A 15,528-nucleotide genomic window follows, 5' to 3' on the forward strand; every position below is an offset into this window, starting at 1 on the left:
GCGGGTGCATAGAGACGTAACTTCCTAGACGCAACCACTGGGCTGGTTTCCGGTTTTAGTGGGGGGGGGGGTTCCCCGCTCTTGTGTGGCCTGTAGGGAGAATAAGGTTTTGGGTTTTTTCCTACTATAATCTACCTCAGAGTGTCAGACTAGGTTTGGGAAGAGCAAGGTTCAAATCCCCACATAAGCAATGAAATTCTCTCTGCCTAACAGGGTTGTTTGTGTGGTGTGTGTGTGTGTGGTGCTTTCGGCTTCTGTTCCAGTAACAAGAAGCCGAAAGCACCAGCCTGAAGATGACGAGTGAGACCTCGTCGAAACGTCGCACAGACACCCCGACTCTTACACAGGAAGACACCCGAAGACACCAAAACCTGCATTCCTGTACCCGTGAAAATCTACGAAAGCAAATATCTCACCTCTACGGGGAGGAAACCTTCCAGCTCTGTTCCAGTAACAAGAAGCCGAAAGCACCAGCCTGAAGATGACGAGTGAGACCTCGTCGAAACGTCGCACAGACACCCCGACTCTTACACGGGAAGACACCCGAAGACACCAAAACCTGCATATATATATGCTCACATAAGACAGAGCATATATATATGCTCACATAAGACAGACAGACACACCAACAAACTCTACAAACTAGAGAAACGCCAGAAGCCCAGCCACCCTCCACAACAACCCATGAAACAAACAGTACATAACATATCAAACAGGATCCTCACCCCAACTGAAACCAAAGTACTCTCCAAAGGTTTCAACTTTGCAGTCGCCCCGAGACGCATCCCCACGGAAAACATCATATGCGGAGTCGAAGCTAGCCTGACCAAAATCGACCCAGATGAAGCCAATAAAATCAGACTTGAAGTCACCAACATCCTCTGCTCCAGCAAACCACCCAGAAGCAATTTACACAAAGAAGAACAGAAAGCACTCACCAACCTGAGGAAAGACAACAACATAATCATTCTCCCAGCAGACAAAGGCAACGCCACTGTTGTGATGAACACATCGGACTACCAAGCAAAACTATCAAATCTACTCCAAGACCCTACCTACCAACCTATAAAAACAGATCCCACCACCTATCTGGAAAAAACCACCAAATCCAAAATAAAAGCCTCTCCTATCAGTGAAGAAATCCAGCTAAGAATCATCCCCAGAGAAAAATCATCCAGATGCCCCAAACTCTACGGTCTCCCCAAGATACACAAAGAAGGAACACCACTCAGACCAATAGTCAGCTCCATAGGCTCACCTCTACAAAATCTCGCTAAATTGCTCGCTAAGCAACTTCAGCCATATGCAGAATCCATCGCTTCACACGTTACTAACTCCTTCCAGTTCATAGAAACAATAAAGAAACAACACCTACATCCCGATGACCTACTTGTGAGCTTCGATGTTGTATCTCTCTTCACTCAAGTGCCCATTAATGAAGCCTTGACAGCCATTCAAAACAAATACAACCCCCCCAAATACATCCTGGACCTGAGCAACCACTGCCTAACCAACACGTACTTCATCCACAATGGACAAAGATACAAACAGATAGAAGGAGCACCTATGGGATCACCCCTCTCACCGGTCATCGCAAATTTGTACATGGAACACTTTGAAACCAATGCTTTAGACAAGTCAGAACACAAACCCAAACTTTGGCTCAGATATGTTGACGACACCTTTGTAATTTGGCCACACGGGAAAGAAAAACTAGATAGCTTCCTCACACATCTCAACAGCCTACACCCCAAAATACAATTCACTATGGAAATAGAAGACAACAACCAACTCCCCTTTCTTGACGTCCTAATCTACAAAAAACCTGATGGCTCCCTAGGACACACTATCTACCGGAAAAAAACACACACCAACCGCTACTTACATGCACAATCACACCACCACCCTGCACAAATAAACTCCGTAGCCAAGACTCTCATCTCCAGAACCAAACGCCTGGCTGACAAAGACCACTTGACAACTGAGTTACAGAATCTCTCAAATGTGTTAATCGCCAATGGATACCAGAAAAACAGGGTTACGAAGCTAATCCAAAAAGAAACACCCCCCAAAAACCAAGACACAGAAGAAAACAATGGCATGGCCCTCCTTCCTTATATCAAGGGCACTACAGACAAAATCAGCAAAATCCTCCATAAACACAATATCAAAACAGCCTTCTGCACCAACCAAAAAATAGCCAATATCCTCAGAAACCCAAAAGACAAAATCCAGCTGGAAAACCAAGGGGTCTATGAAATACCCTGCAAAGTCTGCCCAGCCACGTACATTGGACAAACAAACAGACGAATAAATGCACGTATCGCAGAACACAAGAATGCCGTCAAAAAAGAAGAAAAAACATGAAATTAATTTTGCAGATTCCAAATTGCTCTTTAACATGGAACATCACCACAAGAGAATAATCATGGAAGCCATCGAGATAGAGAAACACCCTCACAACATGAACAAGCGTGACGACACGTCCCGCCTGCCAGACATCTGGAAATTAGCCCTCCCCACAAAAACCGACACCAGAACCAGAGGCACACAGAACGCCGTCACCAATCAACCACACCAGACCCAAACCCAGACCCTCTCCACAGACATATTACAGACTCCATCCAGTAGCCAAACTATAGTGGCACCTCCGGATGCTGCACCCCCCTGCAATCCCTACACTGATCTGGCTGGCACAAGGCACAAAACCATAGCTCGCCCCTATACACGAAGCCAAGCCAGAGCACAACTAAATGCAGCACAGCCATCTTCTCAGAAAAACTCTTCACAAGCTCAAGAGGTCAAGACACGAAAGCTTTAGCAACTAATCTACACTTAATGACCCACCCAGTGATATTCTGAATATCACTCATGAAATCACCCAAGATATCCCTCAAGTAATTAAGGAACAAAAGAAGAAAAGGCACACTAATCTAGGAACTTCCTCTTTGCCCAGAACGTTGGAGGCTATACACCACACCCCTCAACAGTATTTATAGGAACTCAAACACCAGACTCTGCTCTGTTCCAGTAACAAGAAGCCGAAAGCACCAGCCTGAAGATGACGAGTGAGACCTCGTCGAAACGTCGCACAGACACCCCGACTCTTACACGGGAAGACACCCGAAGACACCAAAACCTGCATTCCTGTACCCGTGAAAATCTACGAAAGCAAATATATATATATATATATATATATATATATATATGATTTTCTTGGTCTACAAAGGTACATACCTCGTCTTTTTTCAGGTTGTACAGCTTTTCTTACAAATCAGCAACCTTTTTTGTGAGGCTTTTGTGTTGAGTACAGTATAAGATTGGGGAAAAGGAGGGTGGGGAGAGCCTTATATTATTTTGTATAGTGTAAATGTGGGGTTTTGTGTCAGCATCAACTGGGTAGGTTCTCATTCTATACGTTTATTACATTTCCTTGCTACTGAGGTATTGGGGGGCAGGGTGTGGTTGGTTGTCTGTGCTTGGCTGCAGCCAGGTCAGGTAAACCAGATTAATTTGTATGCTGTCAGAGGATTCTTGGTTTTTTATTATTATTAATAAGTTTTCAAATTATTCATCTCAAACATTTTACATGTGGAAAAATAGAGGTAATTGGCTTTTGCTGGCCAACTCCCCAAGGGACTGAGTCCTCTAAAGCTTATGATCGGTCAGAGATGAATGGATGGGGGCCAGATCCAGTGAAAAGTAAGGCAAACCTTTATTTTTCTGTTGCAACAGAGTCCCCTCTCCTCCTAGCAAGGAGGCAAGAGAAACCTAGAACAATGGTGTGCAAAGCTCCTATAAAGACTTTTGAAATTGCCCACCCTGCAGCCCAAAACATCATACATACATCACAGGAGATGGGTCTCGGGCAGAAAATTGAGTGTTGCTTCTCTTCTTTCTGCCAGGATACCTGACAATGCCTTACTCGTTTGCATTTTCTGGGTAGGACCATTGTTTGGAGATGGTAAATACCTTAGTTCCTTAATCTCTTACACATATTGATAGTTTTCTCAGTTTATCAGATACTTGCCAGACAGTATTTGCAGGGAGGTGTAAGCCCCTACAGTCCAAAGACAATTGGAAAGCTTTTCCCATTTCCTTCCTCCTTGCAGAGAAATATTTGAGGTCAATTTGGGAGAGTCAAAATGGCTTCAGAATTGCTCTCCTGTACTGTTTCAGAAACATGGTTTATATACTTACGTATGTGTGTTTGCATTGTATATTTATGAACATATATCCTATTTTTGAGACCTCAGAATTCATATAACACATAATAGCATATATCCAGTGACTTTCCTCCTTCCATGGTTCATTTTATTTGCCTAGCATTCCTGCATATTTTACTGTAACCATTTTAGTCATTCTCCAGTTTACATCATTCGAATATTAATCACACTGTTGAATTTATCCTAATGCTGCATCTTCAGCTGTACAGTTATTTTCCAAATACTCAGCAAAGATTTTCCACTCCTCTTTATATAGTCTCTTCTTGTTCTCTTATTCTGTATGTTAAACCTGCTAGCTTTGCAAATTCTATCATCTTAGGGGAAGACATTAGTCTTTGTTTTTCATACAAGACCTTTTCAGCACAATCATATGTATGCATTAATACTTAGGTAAAGGGACCCCTGACCATTAGGTCCAGTCGTGATCGACTCTGGGGTTGCAGCACTCATCTTGCTTTATTGGCTGAGGGAGCTTCCAGGTCATGTGGCCAGCATGACTAAGCCGCTTCTGGTGAACCAGGGCAGCACATTAATACATACTGAGTTCAAAAGAGCTGGCTCCCAGGTAAGTGTGGATAAGATTGCAACCTCCTTTTGGGGCGTTTCAAAGTGGTGTCCGTCAACAACTCAGCAGTCAAAGCAGTAGGCCTAGGAATCTAGCTGGGTGCTACATGTGTCACAGGAGGCCTGGAGTTTGGTGAGAGCTGTCCTTGCATTTTAGGTTTTTCTCATAAAAACTATTGTTTGAACAGGCCTTTACAACACAATTCCCTGCCTCTTTTTACCAGCCACTATTGATGCTCTTGTAGGGACGCGGGTGGCGCTGTGGGTTAAAGCCTCAGCGCCTAGGGCTTGCCGATCGAAAGGTCGGCAGTTCGAATCCCCGCGGCGGGGTGCGCTCCCGCTGTTCGGTCCCAGCGCCTGCCTACCTAGCAGTTCGAAAGCACCCCTGGGTGCAAGTAGATAAATAGGTACCGCTTACCAGCGGGAAGGTAAACGGCGTTCCGTGTGCGGCTCTGGCTCGCCAGAGCAGCGATGTCACGCTGGCCACGTGACCCGGAAGTGTCCCCGGACAGCGCTGGCCCCCGGCCAATAAATGTGAGATGGGCGCACAAACCCCACAGTCTGTCAAGACTGGCCCGTTCGGGCAGGGGTACCTTTACCTTTACCTTATTGATGCTCTTAATTTGTGCTTTACTGGTTTTAATTTTTATAAGTTTATAATTTTCATTTTTAACAAATAAGCATTTCAATAAAAAAATCAAAACAATTCTCACCAATTCTTGACTTCCCTTCCCCTTCCGAGGTTCCATGATTTTACCTTCCTTTTCTACTTCTGCATATCCCACGTAACTCTATTTATTCTTTTCCTCATCTGTTTTAGAAACTGCAAGTTTTTACAATAATCCTGCTAATGTCTTAATTTGTTTACAATTTGTTTGTAAAAAAATTACTAGTTTTATTATGACCATGTATATACTGTACACTGCCTTGACATACAATGAAAGAGTGGACTATTAATATATCAATGAATGAATGTAGTTGAATTTGCTGCAACTCGATGGGAGGGGATTATATGAATTTTGAGTGGAAAGCCATACAAATCTCAACCCCACATTTGACCTCTAGTTTTTACAGTATCGTAAGCTTCTCTCTCGGGATTCTCAACTTGAAATGTGGGAGTAACAATGGACAACACTGCAGGGATGTTATAAGCTTCTCTCATACTCATTTCCAGCATGGTAATAGAAGCAGAGTACACATTGCAATGTTGAAAAGCAGTCTCCTGCCCACAACCTGACCTCAAATTATACATTATAGGGCTGTTGTAAACCACTTTCTCAGCTAGTCTCCTCCAACTTGCATTATGGAGATACTGTACGGTAATGGATTACAAAAGACCTGAGTTAGGAAGATCATGAGTTCCGCTTTTTGCTAATGCTGTCCAATCACAGCTGTGCTGAAATCTTAAGAGTTTCTCTATTGATTTATTTGGACAGTGCCCATTTGCACCCCAGATGTATTTTAAAATATGTTCTCAATTCGAACCAAGGGGTGACTCATTTAGGTAAAAAAACGGTTCAGTAAAAACATTTTACATGCCAAGCATCCAAGACAAGAGTAAATGAAACCATAGCCAGAGTTAGGTAGAATGTGGTAGGCATTGATGGAGACAAGACACTCAGCTATGGCAGCTTTCAAATTAAAAGTAGAATGAGGACTGTGGTGTGCTGTGATTGCTAGTAAAGACAGGAAAAGAAAGTTTTGTGTCAGATCCTATTGATCTCCATGATCGCTAAGGCTTTAGGAACATACGAGGCAGGAAGGTTAGAGTAACAGAAGCACCTGGTTAAATAAAACTTTTTTTCTGCTGCTGAATTGCAGGTCTAGCAACAAAAGGCTAGGTTTTATTCCTGTGGAAGGTGTGCATGCAATGTTTTTCTATAGGTGTTTTATATATAAATACTTCCTGCACCTAATAAATGGGGGGGGGAATGTCAGTTTTCATTTCTTAGTACAGAAAGCAATGATCTGATGTGTAGAGATTTTTCCTATTCTGATTAAATCAAGAGGATTCTAGGTGGTTTCTTTCTAAGTGAAAGAAACAGGCAGAAGGTTCTTGTTTGGATTTTTTCCTTCTGGGAAGCGGAATACAGCTGGTTTAAACTGATTGTTTTATCTTTCTGTCAAGGTTGTACCAACTAGAATAGTCAGGCCAGGAGGAGCACTTTGTTCTAGTGTTGTTTCTGCATGCTATCGTGTTAAGCTTTAGTCTTACAAGTGTCTTTTAAAAGTTTTATTGTAAGTGCTGCAACTGGATTTTATGGACTGTGGCAATCCTGAATGTATTGGATTTGTGACCATTATGCTCATTTGCCTTCAGTAGCAGTAAAGCTCTGCTGGATGAAGTACAATTGCCTCTGGTCTATTTTTTGAAAACTCTGTAAATTAGCTTGGTGTTTGCTGCAACCAAAGGTGTACCTTTGTCTCTCTTTTTTTAGTTGTTCCTCCGATTTCTTCATCACCATAGCTCAGCTCATGTGTTGCTGATGTGGACAAACGCGTGTTGACTAGGGAACAGAGAGCACTTTTAGTGCTTCCTCCAATATTGCATCTGTACCTATGCAGTCACTGGGAAGCAAGCCCCATTAAACTAAGTGGGGCTTACCTTGAGGGATGCGCGAGATCTCCCTGCCAGGTCTTCAAGCAAGTACTGAAGAAGTATGCTGCCCTAAGCTCAAGATGACCTGCACTGATAAGTGTGCAGATTTGCTGACACTGCTGCTGGACTGAAGTTGGGGGGGGAGGCAAGGGAGAGATCTGGGTTAGAGGGGTACAGCTAGCAAGCTGATCAAAGCAAGGGCCATTAGTAGGTAAAGAGCACAAATAGAAGACTGCAGCATTAACAAATGATTAAGTGATAACAGCTGATACATCTTGAGAGGAGGCGTGTCGACAGCAAGGGAGCCAGATCAGATAGGTAGCTGGGACAGCTAATAGGAGTTGGTAACAGGAGTGTGAAACTCTCCTGCATAAGCAACATGTTCCTTCCTTCTTTCACCATCTTGGGATCTGTGAACAGATTAGTCAGATACGCACTTCCAATTCAGAACATTATGTGTAAACTTTGCACAGCAAAGTGTTACATGTCTCTGAAGTCATTTGGCTGAAACTTGTGGGTCTAATGCTGAAACTCCAGACCCCTTAGGGCCCTGCACTGGAGATTTAGGTATAAAGCAAACAAACAAACAAAAATCTTGTTGTGGTTGACTGCCTCTTGTTGAGTTACTAATCAGTAAACCAGATTTAAAAGTATACTCCACTGGATGAAGTACGGAAGGCTGCTTTGCCAGCATTAATTATTCTCGTTTGGCACTGTGACTCATCAGCAGGCCAGTGGAAATTTCCATCATACAAGATTTGTTAAATCATGGTTATAACCTACTTCCATTAGGTGGAGCTTATGGAGCAGCATTAAACCTGCTGAGCTTGTTATCAAGGATGGAGGGAAATCAGGCATTGTTATGTTACAGTGAATCCGAGTAATCCTATTATGGGTGAACCAGTAAACTGGAAATGCAAGACAAAGCATGTCTGAGATCACCATGTCAAAATCCTGAGGTTATGAAATATTTTTAGCAAAGGAAATCCAACACAAAGCTAAGGTTCATCATCCAGCCTTCCACCACAGGCTAGGACACCGGAAATTTGGTTACTTTACTTTATTAGCCAATCAGGTTTCCCTGTGCTGCAAAGGAAAGTTTGAGAAATGATATTTTGTCTCCTAAACCGCCAAGAAAAATGTAGGGATGGGGGGGGGCAGTTAAGACATGAAGGACTGACCAAAACATTAACATTGTGGGAGCTACTGCCAGTCCACACCAACCCATCATTTTCAACCATTTAGTTGGATAGCAGCTAGAGCAAAATGAAGAGCTCAAAGTAGTTAAACGGCAGGGTTCAGCCACTTCATGAAGCCTTTCTTGTCCTTCCAAGTACGAGTCCCCTCCCCTCCTCCCATTAGATAGAAAGCGTTCACCACTGATCGTCAGCTTGCTTAATTTATTTGTGCGCAGAATCATATAGAACACCAATTGTGTTTTCAAATATCTTTATTGGAAGGCCATGCATTGCCCCCAGTTGCTGTATTTCAAATCACTGTACATTTACTTTGTGAAAACACTGGCTGCATTTTCTAGTACAAAAAACTAAAAATTGTTCAGGAATGTAGAGAATATTCAACTTAAATAGCGGAAAAGTGCACCATAGTTAACAGCTGCACTGCAGACACGTCTGCATGTTCCATAAGATTTTAAATAACTATCCTGTCTCAACACACAATATAAAGAGCAATTATGAAAAACAAGACACTTAAATATACTTCTAAGTTATTGGGTATAGTTTGCTGGCATTGGATAACCTATCATTGGCGTGGTGCCAGTTGCAGGGTATGCATACTGCTGCTGGTTCATTGCACCGTGCATGTTTGCCATGTTATTCCCATACTGCTGATCATAACCATTCTGATAAGCTGGTGTGCCAGCCCTAAATCCACCCTGCATGCCAGCTCCTCCAAAGTTGTTTCCAAAGGCAGTTCCGTTACCAAAACCTTGAGCACCATAGCCACCATTCTGAGCTTTTGCACCGAAGTCTCTCTTGCCCACTGCACCATAGGTTCTTTCAAAGTTTTCCCTCTCTCTAAAACCAAATCCACCTCTTTTGCCCGCAGAGTATCTGTCACGTCGGTCACCTCTGGAACGACCTGCAGAAAAATTAGAAGGCAAGTTAAGAAAACTAGTTGCAATTTGGGACCTCCAACTCCTAACAGGAGCAAGGCAAAAGTTGCATTTTGAAAAAGCTTAAAAACGATACAACCACAAAGAAATAGGACTAGAACTGAACACAACTTTACTGGTTACATATTTAAGCACTGAAAGCTACTGTTAAAGAGTTATTTTCTACTGTGATATTACAAGGAAGATCTATTTTAGGGCAAAAAGGAATTCTGATGTCTATTAAATAACACATGCAATGGAAGAATCAAATGCTAGAAATACCATACTAAGACAAGATTTACCTGAACCTCTGTCTTCAACCAACTGGAGCAATTTTGGGTTGATTGCCTGATTTGCTTCACGAAGCACAGAGATGAGGTCGCTTACTTGCTTTATATTGTTAGGTGTAAAGAATGTGTATGCTGTGCCTGTTTTGGTACTGCGGGCAGTTCGTCCAATTCGGTGGATATAGTCCTCAGAGGAGTTAGGGTAGTCATAATTGATGACAAATTTCACATCTTCCACATCTGTAAAGTGTTGCAGTGCGGCAAAAAGCAATGTACAAAATTTTGCACACCACAACAGCCAGATGAAAAAGCAAGTTAGACAGTAATAGATTTTAAGATGGTAACTGCTGTAAAGAATGTTAATTATCTATTCCTGAAAAAAGTAAAAATAAAAACCACAACACCTGAGATCATGGATGCTCTCCCTCCTCTGAACCTCTTTGCAATTCACCCCATGATCTAAATCCTTACCAGAGTGCCCCTAACAAGTCAAGTGACATCTGAATGCTTCTTGCAGTAAGACCAAATAAGTTCACAGTAGCCTCTTCCGTGTGCTCCCAAGGACCTCGGTATAAAAAAATGAGGTCTTGCCACACACCAGAAGCTCTAATAGAGGGCCACACTGCTTGTCTTGCCAAGACCTTTCAACCGCAGCTGCAAGAAAAACATACCTGTCCCCGAAAGGTCATCAAGTTGTTTTCATGCACTGTGTCTCGTCTAGGCAAGCGCTTCCAAGAAGCCAGCGTTCACTTGAGTGTGTGTCTCTCTCTGGCAGGTCTCGACATGACGGTTAGGGTATAGGTGACGGAGGAACTCCAGGTTTGAAAAGCCACTGCTTTTCCCACCCCAACTTGTAAAATTGAGAGGTGGACTTTCAAATTTCATGTGCCAGTACTCACCAATTTGTACAAGGCTCAGTACATTTTAAAGCTGCTCTCTCTCCATTTCAAAGGTTGGAAAAAAAAACCAGAGATCACTGTAGTTTAATTATTCTTCGACATTTCAGCAAACTCACTGAAATCCAAAGACTCATGGACCACAGCAAACAGTATGCACACAGACTAAACAGCAGTGCACCATGGCAGTCATGCAAAGCATGGAACAGTAGAAATAACCGGGCAAAAGTGAACCGTGAATGATGCTACCGTTTGAGAGAACAGTTTATGGGCTCGTAGTTTTTGTCTTTGCCTTTTGAAGATTACTGGCACACAATGTTCAACTTTCACCTCTCTATTGGACTGGAAGCGTCCAGACGATCACTTCCACTAGTCCTCCATCCCCCTCGAGTCCTCCGATTGTCATGCCTAGGCCTTGCCACAAAGACTGCACCTTTATGTGAAAAAACTTAGAAAAATGCAGAGGTTAAAGAAAGCAACGAACTTTCTTTAAAGTTGTCTGTCACCCAAAACAGTTGTACTAACCTAGACCTCTGGAGGCAACATCTGTAGCAATCAGGATAGGAGCCTTTCCGTGTTTGAATTCTGAAACAAAGAAAACTGTATTAATTCATTTTTAAAAAACATTTGGTATTCTAGTAGAATAACCCTTTGAATTCATAATTTAGAAGCCGTTCTGAATTGCTCACCATTTAGAACCCAGTCGCGCTCCTGTTGACTTTTGTCACCATGGATACCCATTGCTGGCCACCTGCAGTAATATTTACCGTCACATAAGTATCTTTTATCAAAGTCACTAAATTAACCAGTAATACATTAGCAGTGACCTTTTATTTTGTCTTTGCACAGCCAGTAAACGTACATGGCACCCCAACCCAACAATTTCTTCCACTTTTATCAGGAAGACACTTCATAAAAATCTATTGGGAAACATTGCTCTTGAAATATAGAATTACATTAATCTTAGGGAGACATAACTGCTTTGGGTTCTGCAGCACCAGCATGGGTACCACGGAATAGGCTACCCCTCCCCACATTTCAGGTATACAATTTTTTTCATATTTAAGTAGCTGAATTATTCCTTCAAGTGCCTATGCTAATTTGGTTCACTGGAAATATTTACCCATCTCTCCTCATTTTTCTAGTAAGATCATCACATCTTCTTTTGGTCTCCACAAAGACAATAGTTTTGTTTTCTTTCTCGCTCATTATTTCTTCCATCAACCGAATAAGCCTGTTGTAAGGAAACAGTAGTATCAAAAACTTTCAGAAGTATGGGATTAATGCAAATGCCTTCAGAGTATAAGGCATTTAAAGATCCGCAGAATGCTTCAACTATTCTTTCAACCAAAAGCATTTCCAATTTTACTTACTTATCATCTTTCTCTACATCATGACATACATCCACTATCTGCAGAATATTGTGGTTTGCACTTAGTTCCAATGCGCCAATGTTGATGTGTACATGTTCTTTTAAGAAATCTTCTGCAAGCTGCCTAACTTCTTTGGGCCATGTTGCACTCCACATCAGAGTCTGCCTGTCAGGCTGGAAGTAAATGGATATTTTTTAACATTCTGTCAGTTGCCCAGCTCCTAGAACTAGCAAGTTCATGGGCACAACTTCCCAACTGTGTCCAATAAAAGTGTGAACTTACTCTAATCTGTTCTACAATTTTTCGAATCTGAGGCTCAAATCCCATATCAAGCATTCTGTCAGCTTCATCAAGAACAAGGTAAGTGCATCGCCGGAGATTGGTTTTTCCAGCTTCCAAGAAGTCTATGAGCCTACCAGGTGTTGCAATGCAAATCTCCACACCTGAAAGCAAAATGTAAGTTACTTAGTAGTCATTTCTCAAAATGATTTTACACTCTTTGTAGCTTATAAGCTATCATGGTGAGGCTTAACATACTAGAACGTTGCTCAGCTGTCATTTTCATACCTCTTTCCAGGTCACGTATTTGTGGTCCCTTAGGAGCACCTCCGTAAATACAAGTAGACTTCAAACGGCAGGCTCTGCCATATTCTGCAGCCACTTGCTGCACCTGTTGAGCCAGCTCTCGAGTTGGTGCCAGCACCAAACACTGTGAACAGAAGTACAAATATAGTCATACTGTACTCTGGGTAATTACTGGTACAGATTGCACTGAAAATGATAGGATATTCTATTTTTTACTTCATTCACTTTTTTACTTCATTCTTCAAAGTAAAGTAAACACACTGGTGCAGATTCACTTCTGGCAGTAAAGCTCATTACGACTTTATGCCTTCTGGTTAGCGTTTTTCCATCTGTCTGCAAGTTTGTGATGGACAAATAAATCGTGTGGTTTCAACAACTGCTATAGAAGATGTAATGAACTGTGTTTATACTACAGTAACAAGGAATTTGGCCACTGGAAGGTCATAGAGAGCAAAGCTAAACTCATCAATACTGCAGTGGCAGTACTGTTCTGTGGCACTCTAGGGAAAAAATGGAAGCTGCTGAGAAGACTCAGCAGCTTAAAAAGATAATGAAATAGACATGCTCCCATTATTTATTCGCAGAACTTTAAGAGAGATCCCTGCCCCTGTTTTAGTCCTGTTCAAGCTGCACCCAACATGAGCCCAAAGATCAAAAATACAAACTTTCAGCTTGATCCTATCACAAATACAAGTTTCTACAGTCATGACATCCAAGTTTAAGTTCTCGTTACCCCCACCACACAACAAATTTCATGTTGCTCAATACTTACAATGGGCCCATCTCCTCGTTCTAGGAATGGCTGATGGTTTATGTGTACTATGGCAGGCAACAAATACTGTTGGGGGAAAAGGAAGGATCTTAGTTCAAGGAAAAAAATATCATTCATTTAAATCATCTGAACAGCTAAACAGAAGTACTTACAGACAGTGTTTTCCCCGATCCAGTTTGTGCTACGCCAACCATATCCAGTCCACTCAAGGCAACAGGCCAACCTTGTGCCTGAATAGCAGTTGGTTCCGTAAAGTTCTGTCTCTGAATAACTTCCATAACGTTTGCTAAAATACAAGGAAGTATGCTAGTTAAGTCCAACAACTTTATTAAAGAGGTGTATACAAATATGTATTTACTACCAATAAATTTACTACTTACCTGGAAAGTTAGCTTCATAGAAATTCATAACTGGTTTTGGACAATTGTGGCCTTTAACTGTGATCTCTTTTCCTGCTCTGTATTGTTCAATCTCTTGCTGCAAATAAAAAAAACCATGACTCATCAGGCATAATAGTCACTAAAGCAGTGATTTAAGTACGCTTTACTTACAGCACAATCCAAGCAACATTGTCTACAAAGTTAGTAGTTTTCATACCATAGGACGTCTGGCAACATCAGGATGTTCCTGGTAGAAGTTCTTCTCAAATTTAGGAAGCTCATCTAGATTCCATTTTTTCTTTGTAAGCTTTTCTCCAGGGTTCCCAAACTTCTTCCCACCTAAAGATCCCCCTCGACTTCCTCCAAAACGAGGGCCACCAAACCTGCCAAAGCAAATTTTAATTCAGTGTCGTAAGTAGCCATGGTTAAGGGACATATTAAAAAACGATCGCTGGTATCTGTGTACCCCCATAGCTTCCAACCCAAAAGTTAAAAACACAGTAAGGTTCAGAACTGGTAGGATACTAGAAAAGAGAACTGAAGTTGGGTTAACGCTACAAAAACAAACGTCGCCGTCGGTAATTGCCGGGCACTCCCTCTTTGCGTCAGGCTCCTAAGTGGGCGGGGATGGTTATGAAACCTACACGGTTCCGGTAAGAAGCTAGCTTTTTCAAGCGGCGGGATTAGGCTACTTCTCTTTTTAGACACGTATATTAACACTTCATTCAGAGCCGGGGGAGAAATTCGAAGCACGGCGCTTAAGGCGCCTGCGCGCACCCAAAAGGGCTTCTAAATCCCGCTTAGCCTACCCCCCGTCCCCTAAATTAATCCCATTTCTAGACTGGGCTTTTTTGTCCGGGGCGCGTGGCAGGGGAGAGGGGTGGCGCCGCGGGAGGCCGCCCGCCCAAACGCGCCAAGCCGCACACAAAGGAGGCCGAGAGGCGTCTCCCCCCTCCCTCCATCTCTCTCTCCCTCCCTCCCGCTTTTGTCTTTTCCGTCTACGCCACATTTTCTAGTCGGCGCGTCCATTTTGACGCCGGGGCGGGGATAGAGAGAAGCAGACGGAGGAGGAACAAAGGCAGCCGCCGGCATTTTGATTTCCCCCTCGGTCACCGCATGGCGGGGCCAGCCAGCCATTGACATCCGCCCGAGTCCAGAGACAAAAAAAAGGGGAGAGGGGAAACCGGTTTCGGCGAGAAGATAAACCCCAGTCCGCACGTCCTTTTCTGCCTCCTGCCCGCTGCGCTTCTCTTCCCCGCCCCCCGCCTAAATCGCATTTTTTTCTCTCGCCCCCTCAGCGGAACACCATCGTCAAATTAACCTCCCGCTTCTCCCCCCCCCCGCCACCCTAACTATCGGGCCTCGGCCAGCGACGACGTCCCTGAGGCGGTCGGTCATCCTTCTTCCTCCGCCCCCTCCCCTCATTCCGCGCGCCTCGAGCGGTCGCCGGGAAACGGCCGTTTCTCGCCGCCGCCATTTTAACGACCCCCGCCATCCCAGCCCCAGACGGCATTTTAAGACGGGAGCCTCGGGGAGCCGGCCGCGTGTTAAGTGAACCGAGCCCCTCAGGCTCACCCGCGGTCCCTCTCACTGGAATACCCAGGCATGCTGACGACGACGGCGGCGATCAAGACGTCGAGGATGAAACGGCACGGACGGTCCACAAAGCGAAACGCCGATGACGAGGGCGACTGAATGGGGAGGGTCCGGCCGGGCGGATGCCGGTTATATAC

At 43.4% G+C, this 15,528-nt stretch overlaps 1 protein-coding gene across 1 annotated transcript; it reads right to left on the reverse strand.

Annotated features, from left to right (window-relative positions):
• Positions 1-8,821: 8,821 nt before the first annotated feature.
• On the reverse strand, positions 8,822-15,528 carry DDX5 (DEAD-box helicase 5). The gene is made up of 13 exons (XM_082213728.1): positions 15,371-15,528; positions 14,013-14,178; positions 13,796-13,892; positions 13,568-13,701; positions 13,416-13,481; positions 12,626-12,767; positions 12,341-12,501; positions 12,059-12,231; positions 11,809-11,919; positions 11,375-11,436; positions 11,211-11,270; positions 9,805-10,029; positions 8,822-9,489 (listed from the first exon to the last, which is right to left on the reverse strand). Exons 1-13 carry the CDS (start codon positions 15,400-15,402, stop codon positions 9,116-9,118), a joined length of 1,803 nt encoding a protein of 600 aa, XP_082069854.1. The 5' UTR covers positions 15,403-15,528; the 3' UTR covers positions 8,822-9,115.

The sequence above is a fragment of the Podarcis vaucheri genome (genome assembly GCF_965113315.1).
Source record: "Podarcis vaucheri genome assembly, chromosome: 2".
NCBI lineage: Eukaryota > Metazoa > Chordata > Lepidosauria > Squamata > Lacertidae > Podarcis > Podarcis vaucheri.